The 26700-nt window shown below is 39.4% G+C and overlaps 2 protein-coding genes across 4 annotated transcripts in view; both read left to right on the forward strand.

Moving 5' to 3' along the window:
- TLR1 (toll like receptor 1) overlaps window positions 1–26700 on the forward strand; it is a 62160-nt gene that overhangs the window by 3684 nt on the left and 31776 nt on the right. The window lies entirely within an intron of this gene.
- TLR6 (toll like receptor 6) lies at window positions 649–24965 on the forward strand. Of its 3 annotated transcripts, XR_006887991.1 has the most exons (3): window positions 649–680; window positions 20751–23623; window positions 24728–24965. XR_006887991.1 is itself a non-coding variant. In XM_046656929.1 (2 exons), the coding sequence occupies exons 1-2, from the start codon at window positions 672–674 to the stop codon at window positions 23208–23210; spliced, it is 2469 nt and encodes an 822-aa protein (XP_046512885.1). In that variant the 5' UTR covers window positions 649–671; the 3' UTR covers window positions 23211–24965. The 3 variants fall into 3 exon arrangements, 2 of the variants coding, with proteins under 2 accessions (XP_046512885.1, XP_046512886.1); XM_046656929.1 differs by having other exon boundaries at window positions 20751–24965; XM_046656930.1 differs by lacking the exon at window positions 649–680 and adding an exon at window positions 5499–5590 and having other exon boundaries at window positions 20751–24965.

The following is a 26700-nucleotide window of genomic DNA, read 5'->3' on the forward strand; positions in this document are numbered from 1 at the left end:
GTATTGCAGTTAGAGAGATAAGGAACACAGAAGAGACTGGGAAAGAATGCTAGTGATTAAGCAGGAAAATTGGAGGGAGTTGTGTGGGAGTGGGAGTGGAGGAGGGGAGTGTAGGGTCCCAGGAGCCAAGTAAGAAGACTTTTCAAAATCTTTTAACTGTGTTAAATATTGCTGATAGTTCAGGTGAAAATTGAGAATTGACCCTTGGATTTGGCAACGTGGAGGTCCTTGGTGACCTTGATAAGAGCTATTTTTCTGGAGTGGTGGGGAAAGAAACCTGATTGGAGAAGATTTTAGAGAATGGGAGAATAATTGGAGACAGTGAGTAAAAACAACTCCTTCAAGGAGTTCTGGTGTAATGAGGAGAAAAGAGGATGAGGTTGTGGGTTAAAAGGAAGCAATTTTTTTTAAATTAGAGAAATAGTAGCATTTATGCTAATTGGAATTGTGGGGGATTGGAATTGGCCACCTGAAGATATGTCTCTTTGGCATGAGGATTACTTTTGGCTGGTTACTTTTAAAAACTGCAGACGTGAGAGAAACTCTGAAAAGTAGAAGTTACCCTTTGGAAGAAACGTTTACATTATAACGGAAATCTCCATCTGTAAAGGTGTCTCCCTCTCTATGCCAGGAAGAAGAGGGGATGACTGTATCTCTAAAAACTCTTATCAATGCTGAAGGTAAGGACTTAAATTTACATAATAACCTTACTCTTGTTTACTGTACTTTTCTGGTAATCTCTCATAACTGACTCCCCCTTCCCCAACATCCTCCTTTGTCTTTAGCTGGGGATGGTATTTAAGGTGAGAGCTTCTGCCATTTTGGTGAGTTGCTCAGTTTTTCTGGGTCTCTCTCATGTATACATGTTATAAAGCTTTGTTTAATTTTCTCCTGTTATTCTGTCTCATGTCAATTTAATTTGTAGTCTGAGCAGAAGGACCCAGAGTGGGTAGAGGAAATGTCTTTCTCCCCTACAGAATCATACATTAGAGCAGAAAAATGATGATGCAGTAGAGAGAGGATAATTGCAAGAGTGATTTCCTGGAGTAGACAAACAGGAATGGGATTCAGTGCTTACTAGGGAAGAAATGGCTCTTGACACAGAGGATTCATTCAGGAGACAGAGGAAAGTAAAGTAGAACAGGTGCAGGGAGGCTAGTAGAGTTTTGGGGGGAGGATGTGGAAATGCTCTTCAGGCTGCATTAATTTTTTTCATGAAAAATGAAGTATCATCAGCTGAGAATGAGGAAGGGACGGAGGTGTTGGATGGCTAACAGAGAGGAGGAGGTGTAAGACAGAAGAGAGTAAATGGGCTAGGGAGGGGAATAGGAAGACTACTAGCATTGCTGCTCATCTTGAGGTTGGGACCCAGTCATGAATTTCAAGTGAGACAGTCAGCTGTTGATGCAAATAACCCATAACCAACCTATAAATCAAAATTGGGGTGAGTTTATTATGAGGCAAAATGAGGATTGTAACCCGGGAAGGACTTAGAAGGCGTTCCAGAGAAGCATGGGTTTCAGTACAGTTTTATATCTTTTTAGAACATAAGAAGATACATTAAACACGCCCAGGATACATTTTCAAAGAGATACTCAGTTGCAAATTAGCAGATCAACATGACCCTGATGCCAGGAAAGGGACTAAACCGGGCGTTACCACTAGGGTGTTGTTGCCAAGAGGGCGTAGGAAGGGAAGTATGCATTCTTTATCTCAAGAGTGATTCCTTACTTTAATGGATAAGCAGATGTACAATGTATGTTTGATAGGCCATAAGTCAGGCTTTCTAGTTCAAGCTGAATCAGTTTTGAACTTGAATAGTTACCCCATATACCTCAATATGTGAAAATCTCTTGTCACAGCAAAGTGTGTATTTCTTCCAACTACATTCAGCTGTTCAGGCTCAGTATAGTCCAGCGGTGAGTTGAATTTAACCTGAGTTGAGGAAAGAGGAGTAAGGTAGCTGAGGGTGAAGGCAGAGGGATGATTAAAAGGATAGATCACGACCTTTCAGTCTAGGGCTGTGGGGCTGGGGAATCGTTGGCACTGGAAGGAAAGAGGGGGAGGTGGTAGCTGGAAAGTGGGATGCCGGCAGTTGAGATTGTGGAGAGGGTACAGCCAATGGTAATAATAATATCTAGGGTGTAATAAGGGAATGCATGGCTGAGGTAGGTTGCAGGACAAGATTGTTAGAAGAGAGAATATCAAAGAACTAAGAAGCCAGGGGAATGAAAGAATCTCTACGTAGCTATTGAAATCACTAGAATTATAATAGGGGTGATGTTGGACTTACACAGTGAGCGGTGCTAAAATACTCAGCAAATGAGGTAGTGATGGGGCTCTGTGGATGACTGTAACCAGAAGGGGTAAGTTTCAAGGGTTGGAGGGAGGAACAGTGATCTGGAAGTAGCAGTGAGAGTCAAAGACTCCAAGGTGTGAGGGATGCAGTTGAGAAAACAGGGACCACTAGAGGGCGATGTGTTTAGGATAGAGTTTGAGTCTCAAGAGTGCCTTGATCCTCACCAGGCTGGAATGAAATCCCCTGCAGAACTTTTAAAATAATACTGGTGACTGGCCCCATCCCAGACTATTTAAGTCAGAATCCCTGGACATGTGTGAGAGCTGTTCCCTCGTATTCTGACTAACATTTGATGTTATTAAATGTTTTAATTTTTGTCCATCTCAGGAGTGTACAATGGTGTCTCCTGGTTGTTTGAATTTGTATTTTCTCATATTCTAATGAGGATGTATTCCTTGTCATGTATTTGAGCTATTTCCATTTCCCTTCATCTTATCCATCTGTTTTATTCTTTGCTAATCCCCCTATTGGGTTTGTTAGTCGTTTTCTTACTGATTTGTAGGAATTCTTTATTTATTTTGGATATTAATCCTTTTATGGTTGTATATGTTACAAATGTCTTCTTCCAGATTGTGGCTTGTCTTTTTTTAACTCAGCAGAAGATCTTAATTTAATATCATTATTTAATATCTGTTATCAATTTTATTTCTTGTGGTTTGTATATTCCATGATATTGATAATTTTCATATAATTTGTTTCAAAACTGTTGGTAGACATTAATATTTATCTGTTGGTTCTCCAGGGAAAGAGAAAGGCAGTCTTACCTCTATCTACGTTGGGACAACATATTTACTGGCCTTAGACTATGTTATTTTACTTATCCCACTATGATACTACTTTATTTTTATAAAGTAAAAATGCATAAAATAGTAGCATGCGCATATTTAAAAAATTCAAACAGGACAAAAGAGCATAAAATGGCGAATAATAATATGTCTCTCCCTGGGTACTTCTGCTCAAAGATAACAGTTTCTTAAGTATCCTCTCAGAAAAAAGACTTCTATGCATATGTCAGCCTCTGTATGTAGACCCTTCTGCTAGATTTCTGTGGCTGCCATAACAAATTCCCACAAACTAGGTGGGTTAAAACAACAGAAATTTATTCTCTCATAGTTCTGGAAGCCAGAAGTCCAAAATCAAGCAGCTTCTGGTGTTTCCAGGAATTCCTTCACTTGCGACTGCAAAACTCCCATCTCTGCCTCTGTTTTCACAAGACCTGCTCCTCTCTCTCTGTGTCTCTCCTCTGTGTGTGTCTCATAGGATGGATGGTGTCTTACAAGGTACCGTGGGGTAATGCTGAAGCACACAGATGCAGGGGATAGATTGTGTCTGGGTTCAAACCCCAGCCCCGTCAGTGACCAACAGTGTAACCTTGGACAGTTAACTACTGCTCCTCCCTCCCCCATCAGTGAGGATAATGGTAGTACTTATCTCATAGCACCTTTATGAGGGTTTAGTGAGTTAATACTTGTAAAGTACTCAGAACAATGCCTGGCAAGAAGATAACCTATGTAAATATGTGCCAGACAGATTTTATGCAAATGATGTCTCACTCTGTACCTTACCATTCTGCATTTTACTTTCCACCTCAGCACATAAAGATGGAAGGCTTGCCGAGAATTCCAAAGCTCCTTACTGTAATGACTTCTCTTCTGTCAGTCACTATTCCATCCACTTTATATTCTTATCTTCCCTATAAGTCACAAGTACTCACTCCCATTTTACAGATGAATAAGTGGTGTCTCTGTGAGGTTAAGCAACTTGCCCAAAGCCACAGAGCTGGTAGGAGGCATTGTGAAGAGGTCAGCTCAGTACTGTCTGTTTGTTCCATAGCCATGCTGCTTCCACATTACCTGAATTTTGTGGGTTTTGTCATCTTCTTAAAGACATTTTTAAGAATTATAACAGTCTCAAAAAGAATAATCTCTTTGTTCCTAAAAACCAGTGTTATTATGCAATGCCCTTACGAGTGTTCGTTGAAAGTCACCGTGTTACGTGACCAAATCTGTGCTGCTGTGTGTGAGTGTGTATTTTCTTAAAGACTTTAGTCCAGTGTTGCTTGAAATTCCCTCAGAGCTACAGCTGGCCCCTTTCTCCTCTGCCCATTTCACAAATCTGGTTTCCCGGTGTCACAGATACCCACTGCTCTCCAGCTGTCTGCTCTTGCTGGTCCAGCAGAGACCCATCCACTCCTTGCTGACCCTCCCAGGCTTGAGAAGACTTCCTGTTTTATTTGATGAGTAAGAATTAATAGGAAGAAGCTGGTCTTTCTCTTCCTCCAGAAAGCAGAAGTGATTCTTACCCAATTGTCCAACTTTGTCATGGGTCAAACTGTGTAGTCTTAACTTGTTTTTTGTAACAAGGAGGTAATGCCAGACAGTGGGATTAATTGTAGAATGATTATTTAACTCAGTTCTTTACAGAACCTCAATTAAGCGGACAGTCTTGGGATCAGTCGTGGCTACTTGGAGCATCTGGTGAAGCAGACACTTTCTCTTTGTGTCAACTCCTGTTGATATCGTTCTAAGATTATTCCAAATGGCCTTTAGAAAACTGATTTTTTTAACTAGTCCAGGATCTCAGTGTTATTTATTATTCTAGAGTCTAGTATTAAAAATTAAAGCATCTAATAATACCAAATGTTGGTCACAATGTGGAGAAACAAGACACAATTTCCCCCCTGGTGTGGCTATATATGTATCAACTACTAAACTGTCCTTGACAGTTGATTTTTTAAAACACAAATCTTGAACCTAAGCTTGTTTTATTTTAAAGTATCTCATCCAGCTAAAATAATGCTCCGAAACTGCTTGATAATGGTACTTGCAATTATTTTGAAAATGTTAAATATGGCGATAATAGAAAATAGGCAAAGTTCTTAACTTTCCACTCTGGTGACAATTTAACATGAAGGCTGCAAAAGCTTACACGTAAGTATTGCTTTAGGAAAATATTTTTCTTCACACTGAAATTGTCATAAGCTGCTTGCTCATATGAGTTTTAAAATTTGATACCTGTTTTAGTCTGTAGCCCAGAAAAACCTTTGTGCTTTGCGCGTGACCTTTGAAAGGGAAATTCACATGTGGGAGTAATTCCAGTAAGGACCAGCAGATGGCACAAAACTTTCTAAGGTTTTGCTTTAAATTGAAACCAAGGATTTGCATTTTGCCAAGCACTTATTTTTCCGTGCTTTTAGAAGTTACTTTCTCTTCTTCTGAGAAAGAAATCTTGGTAAGTAAGGCTTTTGTGGCTTTTTCAAATTATGGCATAATTACTTCAAATAAGCAAGAAAATAGGTAACATTTCTTTGAAATTTTTGGAAAATGATTTCATGTTTTCTTTTTTAATATCGCAAATGTCGTTTTAATTATACAAGAAATAACAGTATGGCTATCTTGAAAAGATAGAAAAATAACTAGCACTTGTAATCATTAAGGACAAAAACTAACTGGTGTTATTTATTTCTTCTGTTTTCATCTACTACGTTTTTCTCTTTTCACCTTTCTCTAGTTCGTTGTTTTCAGTAACATTTATAGTAGTTAATGCCATCGATATGGCACCTATCACGTGGTGTGCATTTTTATAGTAGACATGAGTGTTTGACATCCCCTGTCATATGGTTTTATCGTTGTTTATTTGTAACTGTCACTAATTGATAAGCATTTTAAAAGCAAAGATTATGTCAGTGCTATTCATATTTGTAGTCCCAGTACCTGACCCCTCGCACAGTGCTGGCACGTACTACACTCTGAATAAACACTTATTGAATGGAGGAAGGGGGAGGGACTCTTCTAGAACTTGGTTCTTCTAGGTCTCTCAACTAAACTTTGACAAAATAAAACAAATGTTTTTCTTGCGTATTTGTTGACTTGATTATGAAATCACACTTACCTCATTTAATTTTTTTCTGATATTTTCTTTCTTGTGGTTTTACTTTTCATAGATCCTATCCACTATTGCTTTTTTCTTGAAATAGAGCTTCTTCCAGCTGTCTTTTTTCTCCCTCTATTTATTTAATGCCTTAAAGAAAAAAAACCCTACCTTTTATCTCTTCTTACTTCCTTTAAAAAAAATTGTGAGCTCTCTGATCTTCACTTCGCATCTCCCTTTTTTCCTCTCCTTTTTTAATTTTTTTTTTTAAATTAAAGAGAAAAGCTCCTGGCTTGTTTGTTAAGAGTATACACTAGGAACTGCTTGAGTGTATAAATGCCCCCAGAGGGATATTTGTATTATGGGGGGAGGATGCTATGAGGGCAGTGGATAGCTTTCCCACATGGTGGCTGTTTCAGTCCCCTGAGCACAGACACCACGGAGGGACCTCTAGGTGGGTTCTCATTCATGAATGTCAATTATCTAGCATAATGTGGAAGAAGTTCTCTCTCTCTCTCATATACACCAATAATACAAGCATGTTTCTTTAAATATAAAATATTTTTACATTAGCTCTATTTTAAGGCAACTTTTTCAACTTGTGAAAGATGTTCAAACTTAGAAATTTTGCAAATATGCAAAAGCATAAGAAAGAAAATTAAATTCAACTGATTCAGAGACCTAGAGATACCACTATTAGCATCTGGTATTTTCTTCCCATTCTTTTTCCCCCTAGGCTTTGCGTAGATGTCAGGTTTTCATCACATTTTACAAAATTAGAGTCCTACTGCATATACAATTTTGTATTCTTTTATTCACTTAACTTTATATTGTAGACATTTTTTTCCCCAAAAGTACAATATTTGAGACTGTATGTTGTTCCATGTTGTGGGTGTACCATAATTGATTAAGCCGTTTTCTACGTTAGACGTTATAATTTTCAATTTTTCACAACACAAACATCCTCATGGTCATATTTTTATGTATATCTCTAATAATTCCTTTAGAAGAAAATTCCTAGAAGTGGAATTGCTGAAATAAGGGTAAGCCTATTTTTAAGGAATTTCTCTATTTACCCTTCAAAAGGGTTGTAGTAATTTCTCATTCTTGCCAGGAGTAAATGAGAGTTCTTATTTTAGTCCCACCTACCAACACTGGGTATTATATTTTTGAATTTTCCCAATTTGGTAGGGGAAAATAATCACACTTTTTTTCTTAATCTTTAGGAAACAAAAATTCCTATTTGACCCACTTTTTTTTTTTCATTAAAGATTGGCGCCTAAGGGGCTGGCCTGGTGGCACAGTGGTTAAGTTTGCACATTCTGCTTCTCTGTGTCCTGGGGTTCGCCGGTTCGGATCCCCGGTGTGGACATGGCACCACTTGGCAAAAGCCATGCTATGGTAGGCGTCCCACATATAAAGTAGAGGAAGATGGGCATGGATGTTAGCTCAGGGCCAGGCTTCCTCAGCAAAAAGAGGAGGATTGGCAGTAGTCAGCTCAGGGCTAATCTTCCTCAAAAAAAAAAGATTGGCACCTAAGCTAACATTTGTTGCCAATCTTTTTTTCTTTTTCCTTCTCCTCAAAGCCCCCCAGTACATAGTTGTATATTCCAGGTGTGCGTACTTCTAGTTGTGGCATGTGGGATCCCGCCTCAGCATGGCCTGATGAGTGGTGCCATGTCCACGCCCAGGATTAGAAACTGTGAACTTAACCACTCGGCCACGGGCCGGCCCCCTGCTTTATCTTTTTTGTTTTCTTAAAGATTGACACCTGAGCTAACAACTGTTGCCAATCTTCTTTTTTTTTTTTTTCCTGCTTTTTCTCCCCACATCGCCCCAGTACATAGTTGTGTATTCTAGTTGTGGATCCTTTTAGTTGTGGCATGTGGGACGCTGCCTCAGCGTGGCCTGATGAGCGGTACCATGTCCACGCCCAGGATCCGAACCTGCGAAACCCCGGGACACCGAAGCAGAGTGCACGCACGAACTTAACCACTCAGCCACAGGGCGGGCCCCTATCATTTTATGCTTAAATATTTAAAGTAAATTATAGACATTCTGACATTCCATCTCTAAATGCTTCATTGTGTACCTCTAAAAAAGTACATTTTCCTACATAGTCAAATAACATTATCAAAGATTAACATTTATTTCTTACTATCATCTAAGTATCTGCTCCCTCTTAAAATCCCTTCCCCCTTGTAATTCAAGTAACTTTCACAGCGGGTCTGTCCGAAGTGGGATCCAATCCAGGATCATAAGTTTGATCTAGATGTTTTGTCCTATTTTGTTTTAATTTGCATTGTTATTTTTTGTGAAATTGGGCATGATTCATATTATTAAGTGATTTTTTTGTAAATTTTCTGAGTAAAAAATGTGCTTTACTTAATTTCGAATGTTGAAAATTTGAAAAATACAGGTAACAACTAAGAGGAAAATAAACCTCCCTTATAATCTTACCATGCAGAGATAGTCACTGTTAACTATCTTGGCATGTATCTTACTAACTTTTTCACATGTATGTGTACATATTTACTGCTGTGTGTTTTTTTAATAAACTGCTTTTTGTCACTTACATATAGATAGTGAGCCCATGATATTAGATTTTCACTATTTTTAAAGGCCACATAGTAATATTTAATTATATGGATACATCATAATTTATTTGACAACCTGCTGTTTTTGGACAATCAGATTTCTTCTTCTAAGAGTAATTTATTTTGTAATGGCCACTTTATTGTACTCTCTTACTGATTCTAACAGTTTTTCAATTTCTTCTCTCGGATGTTCCACATTGACAGTCGTATAATCTAAAAATAATGATAATTTTATTTCCTCCATTCCAAATTTCTGTCTCTACTTTTTTCCTCCTTAATTACAATAGTTAGAACTTCTAGAACAGTGTTAAATAATGGTGGGCATCTTTGACATTGACTTTAAGGGAATGCCTTGCGAGTGGGATATTGGTTTAAGTTAGATACTTGATACATTCTTTATGAAGTTTTCAAAATTTCTTTTTAATATCTAGTTTAATTAAAATTGTATTTTTAGTCAAAGACGAATGCTGAATTTTATCAAATGAATTTTTAACATCTATGGAGATGCTTATCTGTTTTTCTCCTTTGGACCTATTGATGTATTATTGTCATAGATTTGCTAATAATAAACCATTCTTACAATTCCAGAAACACCTTAATTAATCGTTGTATATTATTCCTTCAGCACAGAGCTAGATCGATTGAGGTTTCTTTATTCTGAGAGTCTCCCCTCCACCAAATGATTGGAAATTTCCCCTTTTATTTGTATTTTCTAATAATTACTCTTAATTTTACGATATACCTACTCAAACATATTTTTCTAACAACATCTTGAGTTAATTGGTATCTATAGCTTCTCCTCTATCGGGCAAGGATCTTCTCATGCTTTTAGTCCACTCTCTCCCTCTTTCCCACTGTCCACTAACTCCCTTGTTATTCTTGGCCATTTTAGTTCCAGATTGCTATTAAAATTTTTGTCATCAATACCTTTGGGACTTAGTGGTAAATTTCACTACTTTCTTTATGAAGTATTCCTTTCTGCATCCCATTTTCTTTTTAGAGTCAGTTTCTTTTTTATAGGATAGAGTCCATCCTCTGATAATTCAGATAGTAGAGCTGTCTTCCATGTCCTTTAGCATTTCTTTTGTATATTCCATCTCTTTAGCCTTCTGTGCTGTGTTTTGGGAAAATTCCTCTTCTTGGTCTTCTATCTCACTAATTCACACATAAGTGGTGCCACTCTGCAATTCAACTCAGCCAATGAATTTTCCCAATTCAATTATCAAATTTTTAACTTTCATGATTCCTGCTCCATTCTTTTTTAGAATCTTACCTTGCTCTAGATAGGGTATCTATTACAAATGCCTACTCTGCTCTTTTGTGTCTGTTGCCTTGGGCGTTAACTTCTCTCATGTCTTGAGTTTGGTTCCTTTCTATCACGGTGTTTGCTTTGTGTGAAAGTGTCATGCTTCTTGATTGTGCAACCAAAATTGTGGTTGAGGCTCCATGAAAACTGCTTGTTGATCTGTTTCCATAGCATACTTGTGGGAAGGTGGACCAAACTAGTAATTTTCTATTACTGCTGTAACATATTGCCACAAATTTAGTGGCTTAAAACACACACCCATTTATTGTCTTACAGTTTGCAGAGTAGTAGTCCGATATAGGTCTTGTTGGGCTGCAATCAAGATGTTGGGAAGGCTGCATTCCTTCTGGAGGCTCTAGGGGACAATCCATTTACTTGCCTTTTGAGCTTCTAGAGGCTATCTACATTCCTTGGCTCATGACCCCCTTCCTCATGGCAGATCAAGTCCTTCTCAATTCACATCACTCTGACCTCCTCTTCTGCCTCCCTCTTCTACTTTTAAGGACACTTGAAAGTGATTGTGTTGGGTCCATCTGAACAATACAGGTTAGTCTTCCTATTTTAAGGTCAGCTGATTGCAACCTTAATTCCATCTGTAACTTTAATTCCCTTTTCCCATGTTACAGGTTCACAATTCTGGGATTAGGAAGCAAACATCTTTGGGAGGCTAGTGTTCTGTCTATCATGGTCTGATCTGCTTGTGGATTTCAGGGACTTCTTCTGGTTTAAGTTTCCCTAAAGGCTTTCCTTCTTGCTTTTAAGTGTGTGTATGTGCGTGTATCTTTTTCATCATTTTGGGGATTTAGGGCAAGAGGAGGGCTGGAGCATGTGCACACCACACTCTTGACTCTCATGATTTTTAATGTTTGTAATTGAAAATGTAATTTTCTTGACCCATAAAATATTTAGAACATTTTAAAAAGTGGTTTAAAAAGTTTATTTTGTAGTCAGAAGTATGACTTTAACAATTTCTGTTTTGGGGTATTTATTTAAAAATTTATTTGACCTAAGTAGCACTCGATTTTACTAAATGCTCCATGAACTCTGAGGACTTAGATATATAATATTCTCTTTTTGTAGTGTACAAAGTTTATAAGTATTAAATCATTTATTATTTTATTCAAATCCTCCATATATCTTTACTTTTTGCTCCTTGATCTAACTATGACCCAGAGAAATATAGTAGATACTTTCACTGTCAATGTCTTCTTTTGTTTTTAGTATTTTCACTTTGGAAAATTTGATGCAATGTTATTCATTGCATTAGTGTTCTTATCTGTTATATTATCCTTTTGAGCTATTTGTTTTGATCACATAACCAGTATGAAGTAGTAGCTTTTCCTATCCTCATTGTCCAATTCTTTGATACTTTTACCTAATGGAGTATTATGTATACAAATTGCAATTCCTGATGAACACAGCTACTAGTGTTCCTATTTCTGTCCTTATTTACTAGTATCATTGTATGGTTTACATAGCTCAGAATGCAGTGTGCCCCCTCAAGTCCCTCTCTACCTCTTGCCCAGTTTTTCCCCCTAGCTTTATTGAGATATATTTGATGTATTACATGGTATGAGTTTAAGGTTTACAATGTGATAATTTGATACATATACAAATATTGCAAAATGGTTACCACAATAAGGTTAGTTAACACATCCACCACGTTACATAATTACCTTTTGTGTATGTGTGTGTATGGTGGGAATATTTAAGATCTGCTTTCTTAGCGACTTTCAAGTACATAATACGGTATTGTTAGCTACAGTCACCATGCGGTACATTAGATCCCCAGAACTCATTCGTTTTATATCTGGAAGTTTGTACCCTTTGGTCAACATCTCCTCATTTCCCCCAGCCCCTGGCAACCACCATCCTATTCTCTATTTCTACGAGTTCTGCTTTTTAGATTCCACATATAAATGAGATCATACAGTACTTGTTTTTCTCTAATTTCACTTAGCATAATGCCCTTAAGTCCATCCATGCTGTTTCAAATGGCAAGATTTCCTTCTTTTTTATGGATAAATAATGTTCCATTGTGTGTGTATATGTATGTACAGTCATGCCTTGCTATATGGTACTAATCTTGTGAGACCACCATTGTATATGCAATCTGTTGTTGAGTGAAACTTGGTGCATGACCTTATACCACTTCTTCTTTATCCATTTATCTGTTGATAGATACTTAGGTTATTTCCATCTCTTGGCTATTGTGAATAATGCCACAATGAACATGGGAGTGCAGACATCTCTTTGAGATATCGATTTCATTTCCTTCAAATATATATCCAGAAGTGGAATTGCTGGGTCATATGTTAGTTCTATTTTTAATTTTTTGTGGATCTTCATACTGTTTTCCATAGTGGCTACATCAGTTTACATTCCTACTGACAGTACACAAGGGTTTCCTTTTCTTACGTCCTTACCAACACTTGTTATCTATGGTCTTTTTGATAACAGCCATTCTGAGAGATGTGAGGCAATATCTCTTTGTGATTTTGATTTGCATTTCCCTGATGATTAGTGATGTTGAGCACCTTTTCAAGTACTTATTGGCCGTTTGTATGTCTTCTTTGGAAAGATGTCTATTCAATTCCTCTGCCCTTTTTTTTTTTGAGGAAGATTAGCCCTGAGCTAACTGCTGCCAATCCTCCTCTTTTTGCTGAGAAGACTGGCCCTGAGCTGACATCCATGCCCATCCTCCTCTACTTTATATGTGGGATGCCTACCACAGCATGGCGTGCCAATTGGTGCCATGTCCACATGTATGGGACCCAAACTGGTGAACCCTGGGCCACCAAAGCGGGACGTGCGTATTAACCACTGTGCCACCAGGCCAGCCCCACCTCCACCCTTTTTAAAATTGTATTATTTTCCTATTGAGTTATATGAGTTCTTTATGTATTTTTTATATTAGTCCCTTATCCTAAATATTATTTGCAAATATTTTCTCTCATTTCGTAGGTTGCCTTTTTATTTTGTTGATGGTTTCCTTTGCTGTGCAGAAGCTTTTTAGTTTGATATAGTCCCACTTGTTTATTTTTGCTTTTATTGCCTTTGCTTTTGGTGTCATATCCAAAAAAAAATTGTTGCCAAGACCAATGTCAGGGAGCTTTTTTCCTATGTTTTCTTCTAGGATTTTTTATAATTTCAGGTCTTATAGTTAAGTCTTTCATCTATTTCAAGTAAATTTTTGTGAGTGGTGTAAGAAAGAGGTTCCTTCTTTTGAGTGCATATCCAGTTTTCCCAACATAATTTATTGAAGAGACTATACTTTCCCCATTAACTTTTCTTGACTCTTGTGTCAAATATTAGTTGACCGTATATGCATAGATTTATTTCTGGGCTCTCGATTCTGTTCCATTGGTCAATATGTCTGTTTTTTGTGTGAATACAACCAGTTTTGATTACTGATAGCTTTGTGATATAGTTTGAAATTAGGAAATGTATGCCTTCAGCTTTGTTCTGTCTCAGGATTACTTTAGCTATTGGGGGTCTTTTGTGTTCCATACAAATTTTAAGATTTTTTTTTCTATTTCTATAAAAAATACCATTGGAATTTTAATAGGGAGTGCGTTGAATCTATAGATGGCTTTGGGTAGTAGGATATTTTAACAATATTAATTCTTCTGATTCATGAACATGGGATATCTTCCCATTTATTTGTGTCTTCCATTTCTTTCATCCATGTTTTATAGTTCTCAGTGTAGAGATCCTTCACCTCCTTGGTTAAATTTATTCCTAGATATTTTATTCTTTTTGATGCAATTGTAAATGAGATTGTTTTCTTTATTTCTTTTCCAGATAGTTTGTTGTCAGTTTATAGAAACACAACTGATTTTTGTATGTTGGTTTTGTATCCTGCAACTTTCCTGAATTTTTCTGCTAGTTCTGACAGGTTTTTTTTGGTGGAGTCTTTAGGTTTTTCTACATATAAGATCATATTATCTGCAAACTGAGAAAATTTTACTTCTTCCTTTCCATCTTGGATGCCTTTTATTTCTTTTTCTTGCCTAATTGCTCTGGCTAGGACTTCCAGTACTATGTTGAGTAGGAGAGGTGAGAGTGCTTCTTGAGCAGTTCTTATCTGATAGCGTCCATCACTGACTAGGTGTAGAAATGTTGGAGAGTTGGAAGGCATGGTCTGTAGAAGCAAAACTCTGACCCACTCACCTTAGTGTTATTTGGGTAAATGAAATGCTGCTTAATTACCTGCTTGTCATTCATCCTTGGTATTTCAATCAGAGACAGAGAGAGGAACTAAATTTCTTCCTACTTTTGTCAGGGTGTCTATTTTCCTGAGACAAAGCTTGAGTATGCCAGGCTTTCCTTAATACATCTCCAGTTACTTTTCCATGAGTGGAGATGCTTTTGTATCCTGCCATTAGTTTTCCGTTCTTCAGTGTATTCATTGTTTCATTCTTTCACCATTTTTAGTGGCAAGTTGGATTTTCAAGTGTTTCTGTGTTTTCCTGGGTGTGTTAGTGGGCAGTTGGGAGAGGTTGTATGAGAGGAGCAGTGAGGGACTTTTAACCATATGCCATTTTAGAATGAAAGTTTCCCAGCCAAGAAGAGTTTTTACTTTTCCAAAAAATGGTTAATTAAAACCCTACTCATCTCTTGACTATTTTACTATTTCCAATATACCCTCTGGTGATGGACAATGGATCCTTTTTTTAATAAAACTAAACGAGTAGTGAAAATCTTCTTTCAATTATTCCTGCTACACAAGGTCCAACTTAAGAAATATTGTTGCTTGCTCTTGTCCCCTGGGGACTCCTAGATGCTTTTCTGTGCAGATCAGATCCTAAATAGGCTTGAGTGATCCTCCCATTTCCAACCCTCTGTCCCAGTCACAAATATGGGGTCTGTGGGCTCATGCACATGCCTCCACCCCTCAGCCAGGTAGTCTTTCTTGTTCACTTAGTATCATTGCCATGAACATCAATGTCTAAATCTGTTGTAATACAGTGAGACCTTCTTGGCCCTGGGAAAACTGCTCTCTCTTAACATACAGCAGCTTTAGCCTGACACACCTTTTGACTTCTTCAATGTGCTTTTTAATATTTCTCTATCTTCTCCTGTTTTATCAGAGTGTCAACTGTAGGAACTTGATGTTTTTGGATTATCAAGCACTGAATCCTGTGTCCCTGTCTCTTGAAACCTTGTTGCTTCTGGTCTAATGAGAGTTGGAAAAATACACATCCATTTTTATGGGAATTGTGTCAAAAAATGAGATCCTGTGACTAACAAAATTTCCTGTGATGAGAATGAGTGGAGTATATGTGTTATCTCAACTGCCCCTTGTCGGTGTCACAATCCAATGTACACATCAGGATAGATGCGGAGAGGGCTGATGGCCACTCTGAGTTTATCATAACCAGTGTTTCAATATATACATAGCTTACATCTGTTAAACATACGCAGGTGTTCTGGATGAAGTAATTAGCGAATGCCAAGAATTCTTAGTGATTTCTCAAGGAGCCCTCCCTCGGCCTCTGTTTTGATATTATCATGTTTTTGCTGTGCTTGTATATTTTTATCTCGGAGCAGGCAAGGCCTCCTAGGCAACGGCCCCTCCTGCTCCCAATATCGTTATAGTGTCTCCATCTGTGCCCCCAGGCAACCACTCCTGGCTTAGGTTGCCTCTTCCTGGAGGTCTTACCCGTCATTGGCTGACTGGCCTTCTCACCTCTGGGTCACAGTTTGTTGGCAAGCCTTTTCCAGTGATTATTAACCCTTCCTGTGTCAGGGGCGGCTACACCCCTTGCTAGTTTGTAAGAGCACTTCTAACTTCTATCTGTAGGTGGCTCCAGGCAAATGTGGTTGTGGGCCCTCTTGTGTAGGTGCAAGGATGCTGCCATGTTGCCATCACAGCTTCCATTGCTGCTCTTATGATGTTGCTGTGGGAGTTAGGTGACCATGGAGCCTTGTCTGGCCTTGCCAGCTTTTGTTCCCTGTGGAGGGCTCATAGATGCTTTTCTGTGCAGATCAGAGCCAGAACAGTGTAGACTCATGAGTTTATGTCTGAGTTTCCTGGACTGGCTTCTTGCTTGACCTTTTGCACAATTTTAGTCCCATCCTTTTGTCCCGTCACAAACATGGGGTCTCTGGGCTGGTGTACCTGCTTCCACCCCTTGGCCAGTTGTCAATGCCTGGTTTGGCCTGTATTATTTGTATCTTCTCAAATGGCCCCATGAATGGTGGTATCATCTCTGCCAGCCCAGCTACAGCTGGTTTTGGTGATGTCCAATCCATGGAGGTGAAGTGAGTAGGTAGTTTTTCCATGTGACACAAACTTGGCCTTGTTCCAACCCTCATTCACCCTCACAAAAGGATTTATCCCCTGGCATATACCAGAGAGCTTTAATCATCAAGCCACAGGTGGTTGGGCCTTCTAATCAGGCCTCAGTGTCTTGTCAACCACCTTCCTCCCCATCTCTTTCATCTCATGTTGCCTTGGCCAAATTGAGTTGAGGATCTGAAAGTCAAGCCCACTGCTGTCATGACTCTGCAATGCCAGACAGGAGGTTTTCTTCTCAGGCTCATCTAAACATTCAGACTCACAAGTCTTAATAGACCACAGTTGGTCCCAGCTTTCTCAGAGAGATATAGGAGAGGAAGCATAGCAGGAGTTTCCTACCTGGTATTATAGTTCACACATAGTCCTTTCAGCCTGAATGTTATTTACCGTTCAAGGGTCATTTTCACTGTACATAACGGTTTTCCGGTAACATAATTAACATTCTACATGTATCACGTTTTCAGAAAAGAGCTAGAAAGTTGATGCTAGGTCAGATTAGTCCATGGAGAAGGAGGTAAATGGCGTTTTTAACCCTTCACTCATGGGTCACTGGTTGCTGCAGATGACTGAGTTTAGTGCCAAATTGAATACTAGTGTAGACTCTTGAGAATGCCTTGAGGTTTCGGTGAAGAGCTTCTTGCTTACCCTTTTGTACAATTTTAGATTATCAAACTGGCTGGTATCACATTTTGGGGGGACAAAAGGACTGGTCTTTATTGTTTTTTGAGGAAGATTAGCCCTGAGCTAATATCTGCCGCCAACTCTCCTCTTTGCTGAGGAAGACTGGCCCTGAGCTAACATCCGTGCCCATCTTCCTCTACTATATATGTGGGACGCCAGTCACAGAACGGCTTGACAAGTGGTGCGGTGCGTAGATCCTCACTGGGGATGTGAACTGATGAACCCTGGGCCGCCGAAGTGGAATGTATGAACTTAACCGCTGCACCACCGGCCCGGCCCCTAAAGGACTGATCTTTAAAAGAGAATAAAGTATTCTCTGAGTCCAGAGAGAAAAGATCATAGTCATGTAGTTAATTTTTAATCCAGTTGATGTAAAGTCTCTGTCTAGTAACTCAATGCCTGCACTTCTTCAGAGACTTCTTTCTGTTAACGTCTCTTCTTTTTTCAAATTAACGGACATTCTTTTTTAGAGCAGTTTTAGGTTTAAAGAAAAGTTGAAAACAAAAAGTTCAGAGAATTCCCATGTAGCCCCTCTCCACTGCACACCGCTTTCCCTATTATAACGTCTTGCTTTAGTGCGGCACATTTGTTATAATGGATGAATCAATATGGACATTATTATTACTAAAGTCCATACTTTACGTTAGGATCCAGTCTCAGTGTTGTATAGTTCTGTGGGTTCTGGCAAATGCACAGTGTCATATATCCACCATTACACTATCATATGGAATAGTTTCACTGCCCCCAAAATCCTTTGTGTTCTGCTTATTCCTTCCTCCCTCCCCCTAACCCCTGGCAACCACTGCTTTTTTTTTTTTTTTTTTGTCTCTTTAGTTTTGCCTTTTCCAGAATGTCACAGAGTTGGAATCATATAGTTGACAGCCTTTTCAGACTGGCTTCTTTCACTTAGCAATATGCATTTTGGTTTCTCTGTGACTTCTTGTGCCTTGATAGCTCATTTCTTTTTGTTGCTGAATAATGTTCCATTATGTGGATGTACCATATATCTTTATCTTTTTACCTATTGAAGGACGTTTTGTTGCTTTCAGTTTTTGGCAGTTATGAATAAAGCTGCTGTAAACATCCACATGCAGGTTTTTGGGTGGACATAGATTTTTCGTTACATTTGGCTTAACACCTAGGAGTGTGAATCCTGGATCATATAGTAAGACTATGTTTAGCTTTATAAGAAACTGTCAGACTGTCTTCCGAAGTGTCTGTACCATTTTGAATTCTGGCCAGCAATGAATGAAAATCCCTGGTGCTCCATATCCTCACCAACATTTGATGGTTCAGGACTTTGGCCATTCTAATAGGTGCATAGTGGTGTTTCTTTGTTGTTTTAATTGCAATTCCCTGATGACCTTGATGATATTGAGTATCTTTTCTTTCTTTCTTTCTTTTTTTTAAAGATTGGCACCTGAGCTAACAACTGTTGCCAATCTTCTTCTTTTTCTTTTTCCTGCTTTTTTCCCCAAATTCCCCCCAGTACATAGTTGTATATTTTAGTTGTGGGTACGTGGCACGTGGCCTTCCAGTTGTGGCACGTGGGATGCCGCCTCAGCATGGCCTGACAAGCGGTGCCATGTCCGTGCCCAGGATCCGAACTGGCGAAACCGTGGGCTGCAGAAGTGGAGCGCGCGCACTTAACCACTGGGCCACGGGGCGGGCCCTTGAGTATCTTTTCATATGCTTATTTTCCATTGGTATATGTTCTTTGGTGAGGTATCTGTTCAGATCTTTTTCCCATTTTGAAATTGTGATGTTTGTTTTCTTTATTGTTGAGTTTAAAAGTTCATTGTATATTTTAGATGCAAATCCTTTATCAGATATATGTTTTACAAATATTTTCTCCCAGTCTGTAGCTTATTTTTTCTTTACCTTAACAGTGTCTTTTGTAAAACAGAAAATTTTAATTTTAATGAATTCCAGCTTAATTTTTTCTTTCATGGATTCTGTTTTTGATGTTGTATCTAAAAAGCCATCACCAAACCCAAGGTCATCTGGATTTTCTCCTCTATTATTCCCTAGAAGTTTTAAAGTTTTGCATTTTACTTGTAGCTCTGTGATCCATTTTGAGCTAATTTTTATGAAAAGTGTAGAGTCTGTCTCTAGACCTTCATTGTTTTTTTGCATGTGGATGTCTAGCTGTTGCTGCACCATTTGTTGAAAAGACTATCCTTTCTTCAGTAAATTGCCTTTGCTCCTTTGTCAAAGATCGGTTGACTGTATTTGTGTGGGTCTGTTTCTGCGCTCTCTGTTCTGGTCTTTTGATCTGTCTGTCCTTTGGCCAATAACACACTGTCTTGATTACTGTAGCTTTATAGTAAGTCTTGAAATTGGGTAGTGTCAGTTCTCTAACTTTGTTCTTTTAATTTATTTTTTCCCCATGAATGGTCGATATTTCCTTCTTTCTTTGCATGCCTCATAGTTCTTTTGTTTAAAGCAGGCATTTTGAATATTATAATATGGTAACTCAGATTATCCTCTCTCCCAGGATTTGTTGTTGCTGTTTATTGTGGGGTATGGTTGGTTGTTTGTTTAGTAACTTTTCTAAACTATTTTTATAAAAACTGTATTCTTTGTTGTGTATAGCCATCAAATTCTCTGTTCCATTAACTTAGTGGTCAGTTAGTGACTTGATGGAGATTTTCTTTTTTTTTTTCTTTTTTTGAGGAAGATTAGCCCTGAGCTAACATCTGCTGCCAATCCTTCTCTTTTTTGCTGAGGAAGACTGGCCCTGAGCTAACATCCATGCCCATCTTCCTCTACTTTTTATATGTGGGATGCCTGCCACGGCATGGCTTGCCAAGCGATGCCATGTCTGCACCTGGGATCTGAACTGGCAAACCCCGGGCCGGTGAGAAGCGGGACGTATGAACTTAACCACTGTGTCACCGGGCCAGCCCCAGTGGAGATTTTCTTAAATACTCTGAGATAAAATAAAACAAAGCAAAAACAAAACTCCTGATCTTGGCAGATTGGCTCTGTGCTGAAGCTCTTCTTCAATGCTGACCCAGGCTGTTTATAACTCTTCCTTGGCCTTCACATTCTGCTTGTACAGAAGCTAAAAGTTAGCTAGAGGTGAAAGTTGAATATTTTCTCAGCATGCATGTCTTTTCTGAGCATGCCTCCAGCCCTGGGCATGTGTGTGGCTTCCAAGATTCCCTCGTATGTGGAGCTTTCCAAAGACTTTTCTCCCATGTATCTCCTTTCCCAGCCTCTTCCTTCTCTGGCTTTTTGGTGTGTCTGCTGCTTGTCCCATCTGTTATTCCCTGCTCCAGGCAGCTGTGGCTAGTATATTTACCTTTAAAGGTTTTCAGCAAACACTGCCGGGGAGGCTGTTCTAGCCCTGAGAAAGTTCTGAGGGGCGTGAAACAAAGGCAAGCTGCTGAGTGGATCCCTCAGAAAGCCACCAGATGGGTTAAAACACACAACCGCAATTCTTGATAATGAGGTCTGTATTGCCTCCGCCTAGCAGGCTGCACAACTGGGAAAAACACCACATTAAATTATGGGGAAGAAATGACTCTGAAAGTAAATGAGGGAATCAGTGAGATTTTGTGTTAGTAAGTGGAAGTTTGAGAGCAATCCTCCAGTCTTTATACATCCTAATGTATATTATATTTCTAGAATTTGGACGCGTATCAAGATGCTCTGAAGAACAGCAACAACCCTTTGAGGGACTACCGCTTGAACATCATGACCAAAGACAACAAATGTGTTGTTAGAATCTTTAATTTTGTTTACATCGTGACCTTAATAGTTGGAACCATAATCCAATTCTCTGATGAAAGTAAATTTGCAGTAGACATGTCAAAAATAGGCCTTACTCATGTTCTGAAAGACTTGCCACCAGAAACCAAGGTCTTAGACATGTCTCAAAACTGCATATCTGAGCTTCACCTCTCCGACGTGAGCTTTCTCTCAGGGTTGAAAGTCTTGAGACTTTCCCGTAATAGCATCCGGTACCTTGATTTTAGTATTTTCAAGTTCAACCCGGATTTAGAATATTTGGATTTATCTCACAATCAGTTGCAGAAGATTTCCTGCCATCCTATCATGAGTCTCAAGCATTTAGATCTCTCATTCAATGACTTTGAAGTCCTGCCCATTTGTAAGGAATTTGGCAACTTGACTCAACTGGATTTCTTGGGATTAAGTGCTACAAGGTTTCAGCAATTAGATCTGCTACCAATTGCTCACTTGCATCTAAGTTGCATCCTTCTTGATTTAGAAGGTTATTATGTGAAAGAAAACCAGACAGAAAGTCTTCAAATTCCAAATACAAAAACACTTCAGCTTGTTTTCCACCCATATAATTTATTCTCTGTCCAAGTGAACATATCACTTAATAGTTTAGGGTGCTTACAACTGACTAATATTAAATTGAATGATGACAACTGTCAAGTTTTGATTAAATTTTTGTCAGACCCCATTAGACAGCCAACCCTACTGAATATTACCCTCAACCATGTGGAAACAACATGGAAATGCTTGGTTAGAGTTTTTCAATTCCTTTGGCCCAAACCTGTAGAATCTCTCCATATTTGCAATTTAACAATAGTTAAAAGCATTGGTAAAGAAGATTTTACCTATTCTAAAACGGCATTGAAAGCATTGAAAATAGAACATATTACAAACAGAGTTTATATTTTTTCACAGCAAGTGTTGTACACAGTGTTTTCTGAGATGAACATTATGATGTTAACCATATCAGATACACCTTTTATACATATGGTTTGTCCTCAGGCACCGAGCACATTTAAGTTTTTGAACTTTACCCAGAATGTTTTCACAGATAGTATTTTTCAAAACTGTTCCACTTTAGTTAGATTGGAGACACTTATCTTACAAAAGAACGAATTAAAAGATCTTTTCAAAGTAGGCCTCATGACTAAGAATATGCCATCTTTGGAAATACTGGATGTTAGCTGGAATTCTCTGGAATATCATGGACCTGATGGAAATTGCCCTTGGGTTGAGAGTCTAGTGGTGTTAAATTTGTCTTCAAATATACTTACTGACTCTGTTTTCAGATGTTTACCTCCCAGGGTCAAGGTACTTGATCTTCACAATAACAGAATAAGGAGCATCCCTAAAGATATCACCAGCCTGGAAGCCCTGCAAGTACTCAATGTTGCTTTCAATTCTTTAGCCGACCTTCCTGGATGTGGTGCCTTTAACGGCCTTTCTATACTGATCATTGACTATAATTTAATTTCCGACCCATCAGCCGATTTCTTCCAAAGTTGCCAGAAGATTAGGTCAATAAAAGCAGGGAACAATCCATTCCAATGTACGTGTGAGCTAAGAGAATTTATCCAAAGTATAGGCCAAGTATCAGGTGATGTGGTAGAGGGTTGGCCTGATTCTTATAAGTGTGAGTATCCAGAAAGCTATAAGGGAACCCCACTAAAGGACTTTCATCTGTCTCAATTATCCTGCAACACAGCTCTGCTTGTTGTCACCATTGTGGTCCCTGTGCTGGTGTTGGCTGTTACTGTGAGCATCCTCTGTATCTACCTGGATCTGCCCTGGTATCTCAGGATGGTGTGTCAGTGGACGCAGACCCGGCGCAGGGCTAGGAACATACCCTTAGAAGAACTCCAAAGAACTCTCCAGTTCCATGCTTTTATTTCATACAGTGAACGTGATTCTGCCTGGGTGAAGAATGAACTAGTACCTTGCTTAGAAAAAGAAGATATACGGATTTGTCTCCATGAGAGAAACTTTGTTCCTGGCAAGAGCATTGTGGAAAATATCATAAACTGCATTGAGAAAAGTTACAAGTCCATCTTTGTTTTGTCTCCCAATTTTGTTCAGAGTGAGTGGTGCCATTATGAACTCTACTTTGCCCACCACAATCTCTTTCATGAAGGATCTGATAACTTAATCCTGATCTTGCTGGAACCCATTCCACAGAACAACATTCCCAGCAAGTATCACAAGCTCAGGGCTCTCATGACACAGAGGACTTATTTGGAATGGCCCAAGGAGAAGAGCAAACGTGGACTTTTTTGGGCTAACATTAGAGCTGCTTTTAATATGAAAGTAGCACTAGTCATTGAAAACAATGATGTGAAAACTTAAAAAACAAGTCAGGAAACCAAACTTAACTTAAGAAACTGTCGACTTGAATTCTGATGAACTCCATGGTTTTAAGTTATTGTCTGGATTGTGCCTCCATTATCTGCACGGGTTCAGTAGTGAAAACTGTGTTTGAACTGAGCTGGGGAACCATGCTGGAGGATGAGGTGGTGCTCAAACTTGCCAATTACAGATAGCTCAGTCTCTTCTGGTTTAACCACTCTGTTTCTCATTCAAACAGTCTCTTTCGAGTAAGTGCTCAGTCATTCAAGGACCTTTCCTCTCCTCTCTCCTCTCCAAAATGGATTCTGTGTGAGCAGGAGTTTATGGCACTTCATGGCGGCAAGGAAAGAATCAACCTCAGAACAGTATGCAGTGGTCCCTGGAGTGTCCTATGGTTCCTCATTGGCCTCTGGGTGAGCTTTGTCATCCTGTTCAATTTTGGGCCTTGGGAAAAATTTGGATGAGTTATGGAAAATAAAGAAGTGTTTTTTCTTCACATCCGAATAATAGTTTATTAAATTTTGGACACTGCCACATGAATATGCAATTAACCATCGGGACTCATGGCATAGTCATTTATGTAAATGGAGGGAAATATAGACTTTAGTCATTGGCTGTTGAGGCCCAAGACATGGATGTGTCTGCTTGCCAAGGAAATTCAGAGCCAAATTTATTTGTAATTGGTTATTGAATAGGGCTTTTCTGGCTATCTTAGAATTTTGGCTAATGCCTCGAAGCTGACAAAGGCAGGAAATGCCACCACATTTAAAAAAGAGATGTTAGACATAGCCAGGGGGGAATTATTAAGAAATAGCAGAAAGAGACCAGTGACTATCAACCCATATTACCCATTTCCAGAAGACTAGATTCAAAAGGGTGATTGGAGAGTCATTAGTAGAGATTTTACACGTGTGGGGAGATTGCTTTGGATTTCTTCCAAAGGTAAATGAGACATTTGTGAATGATGCTTGACAAATATAGGTGCTTGATAAATATTTATTGAATAAATGGACGAATGTTTCCCACCTGAAGAATTCAGATGGTGATAGGTTGGCTTGATCAGCCCAAAATGGCAAGATGAGGAGAGAAGGGAAGCAGCAATTGCAACATTCCCTTCCATTATCTGGCACAGCAAAAGCATGTGAGTTTCCTGTGGGCCATGTTGATCATGGGAAGGGTAGCTGGGCTTGAGTTTTCATGATAGGGCCTCAGCTAAAAGGCAGCCTGTTATGCAAGGGGACTATAGTGGTGAGAGGCCATGGGGTCATGGGGCAGAGGCGTATTGTGGGGGGTTGCTGCAAGAGGTCAACCAGAGAATGTGCCACTTGTGTCAAAGAACTGTGCAATGTGGGATCCAACCGAGGCCTCTAAATAATCCACTGATGCATCTGTGAAAAGAGCCAATATTTGGACTCTGCCGTAGTAAGAGACAGAGGCATGGTGGCCTATCTGCCTTATCCAACAGTTAACTGCAGGGAGATTTGCTGCTCTTTGTCTAATACACTCTCCTCTTGCAGTGGCCTGGGGACATCCAGAATATAGAGAAGGCAGAGAAGATGGAGGAAGAGTAAAGAAACTGACCACACTCCTTCCCCACTTCACTGCAAGAAAGGCCTGAGCAGGGGCCAAGCAGAAGTTTGAATTAGGTGTGAGACTGATGTTAAATTGGACTGACGTGGACATTTTAATGCCTGAAACACAGGTGCAATTACTAAAATGAGACATGTCACTAAAATATATGGGACCTGCCCAAGATTCAGGCTAGATCCTAAATAGATCCTGACAGGGGGAGGTTCAACAAAACCTGACTATAAGACAGTGGTTAGAGAGAAAGATAAAGCCCTTTCCTTCAGGACTTAGCTCATTCCATAAACCAGTTTCATAATTAATAATGGTAAAGAAATGAGCCTTAGTGAAATCTTATCAGAGTCATCTGGCTGCGCTAGCCCTTCCTTGTGCTTCAGGAGAGGACTTACTTTCCTTCCCTTTATGAAATGGTAAATTTCCTCAGCCTCTGTTAGACTGTTTCCTAAACAAAAATAACAACAATGACAAAGCTCAGCAAACAATCACAAACTGTGTCACACACTCTAAACGATCAGATGTTTTAAAATTGTTTCAGTGTTGCCCACAAAATATTGTTGATATTGAACATATAGAATTTTGACATTTTAACAGAATTTCACAAAGCCTGCAGTTTTTGCTTCATGAAAACACACGCATTTCAGACATGAAGATTCTATTGTAAGAGATCAATTTCTTTTTTAGATAAAGATTTTTTATCTCCAGGAATCCTCTTTCCTCTGTTGAATTCTTCTGGTTGCAAGTAGCAGATATCAACTTGAGAAAGGGGGTGTTTATTTGGAGGATACAGAGGTGTCTCAAAGAATTCAAAGGCGGGGACACAACTGAGCTCCAAGAAGGTTGGGGAGCAGAGATGGTGAACCACTCAAACTTTCTCACTATCTCCACTCTCTCGACTCCAGACCAATTAGCTGTTTGGGGGTAAGGGCAGGGATAGAGGAGTGAGGACTGGGACAGCCTGCCTCATGACCATTATCGAGAAGGCTGGAAGTCCAGGAGCAAAATGCCAGTATGTCTGGTTTCTCCTGAGGCCCCTCTCATTGGGAACAGACGGCTGTCTTCTCCATGTCCTTAGATGGCCTTTTCTCTGTGTGCACACATCCCTGGTATCTCTTCCTTTTTTTGTAAGGACGTATTGGACTAGGGCCCCACACTTATGACCTCATTTAACCCTAGTTACCTCTTTAAAGTCCCCATCTTCGAGTATAGTCACAGTCTGGGGTACTGCAGGGTTAGGGCTGCCACGTAGGAGTTTTGGAGGGTATGCAATTCAGCCCATAACAGATGTCTATGCAGATAAACTGAAGATGTTGTGACACACGTTGTGAGCTGTCACCAATATCCATTCTCCCTTTATTTAATACTAGAATGCACGAATTTTATCAGGGCACCTCACAACCCATCTAGAGACTACATTTCCCAGTCTCCCTGGCAGCTTGATGTGGATGCGTGACTAAATTCTGAGCAAAGGGATGTAGCTGGAACCTAAGTGCCACTCTGAGTCCTGTCTCTAAGAAAGATGAGTATGGATTCCTTTGCCCAAACGACCTTTCCTCTGTCTAAGAGATAAGAACTGGAGGAGCCATCTAGAACCTGGAGATGAAAGCCTCCTGTTGATGATGTGCTCCTCAGTCTAACATTTTGTGCTGCCCATGCCAGCCTCTCCCCATGTCCTGGACTGCTCACCTCTGTTATGTGAGAGAAGTAAATTACCTTGTTTATGCCACCATACTTTGGCTCCCTTTGATACAGAATCTTTGTCTGCACCCTCATGAAGACAGACATTTACAACCCACAGATGGTGGTCCAGCCTTTGAACATTTCCTGGCTACGTACACCTATCACGAGAGAAGAGTGTGCATGTTCCACTGTGCAACCTGGAGCAGAGCACGCACCATCCTGATCG

This window comes from Equus quagga, chromosome 3, assembly GCF_021613505.1.
Source record: "Equus quagga isolate Etosha38 chromosome 3, UCLA_HA_Equagga_1.0, whole genome shotgun sequence".
Classification (NCBI taxonomy): Eukaryota; Metazoa; Chordata; class Mammalia; order Perissodactyla; family Equidae; genus Equus; species Equus quagga.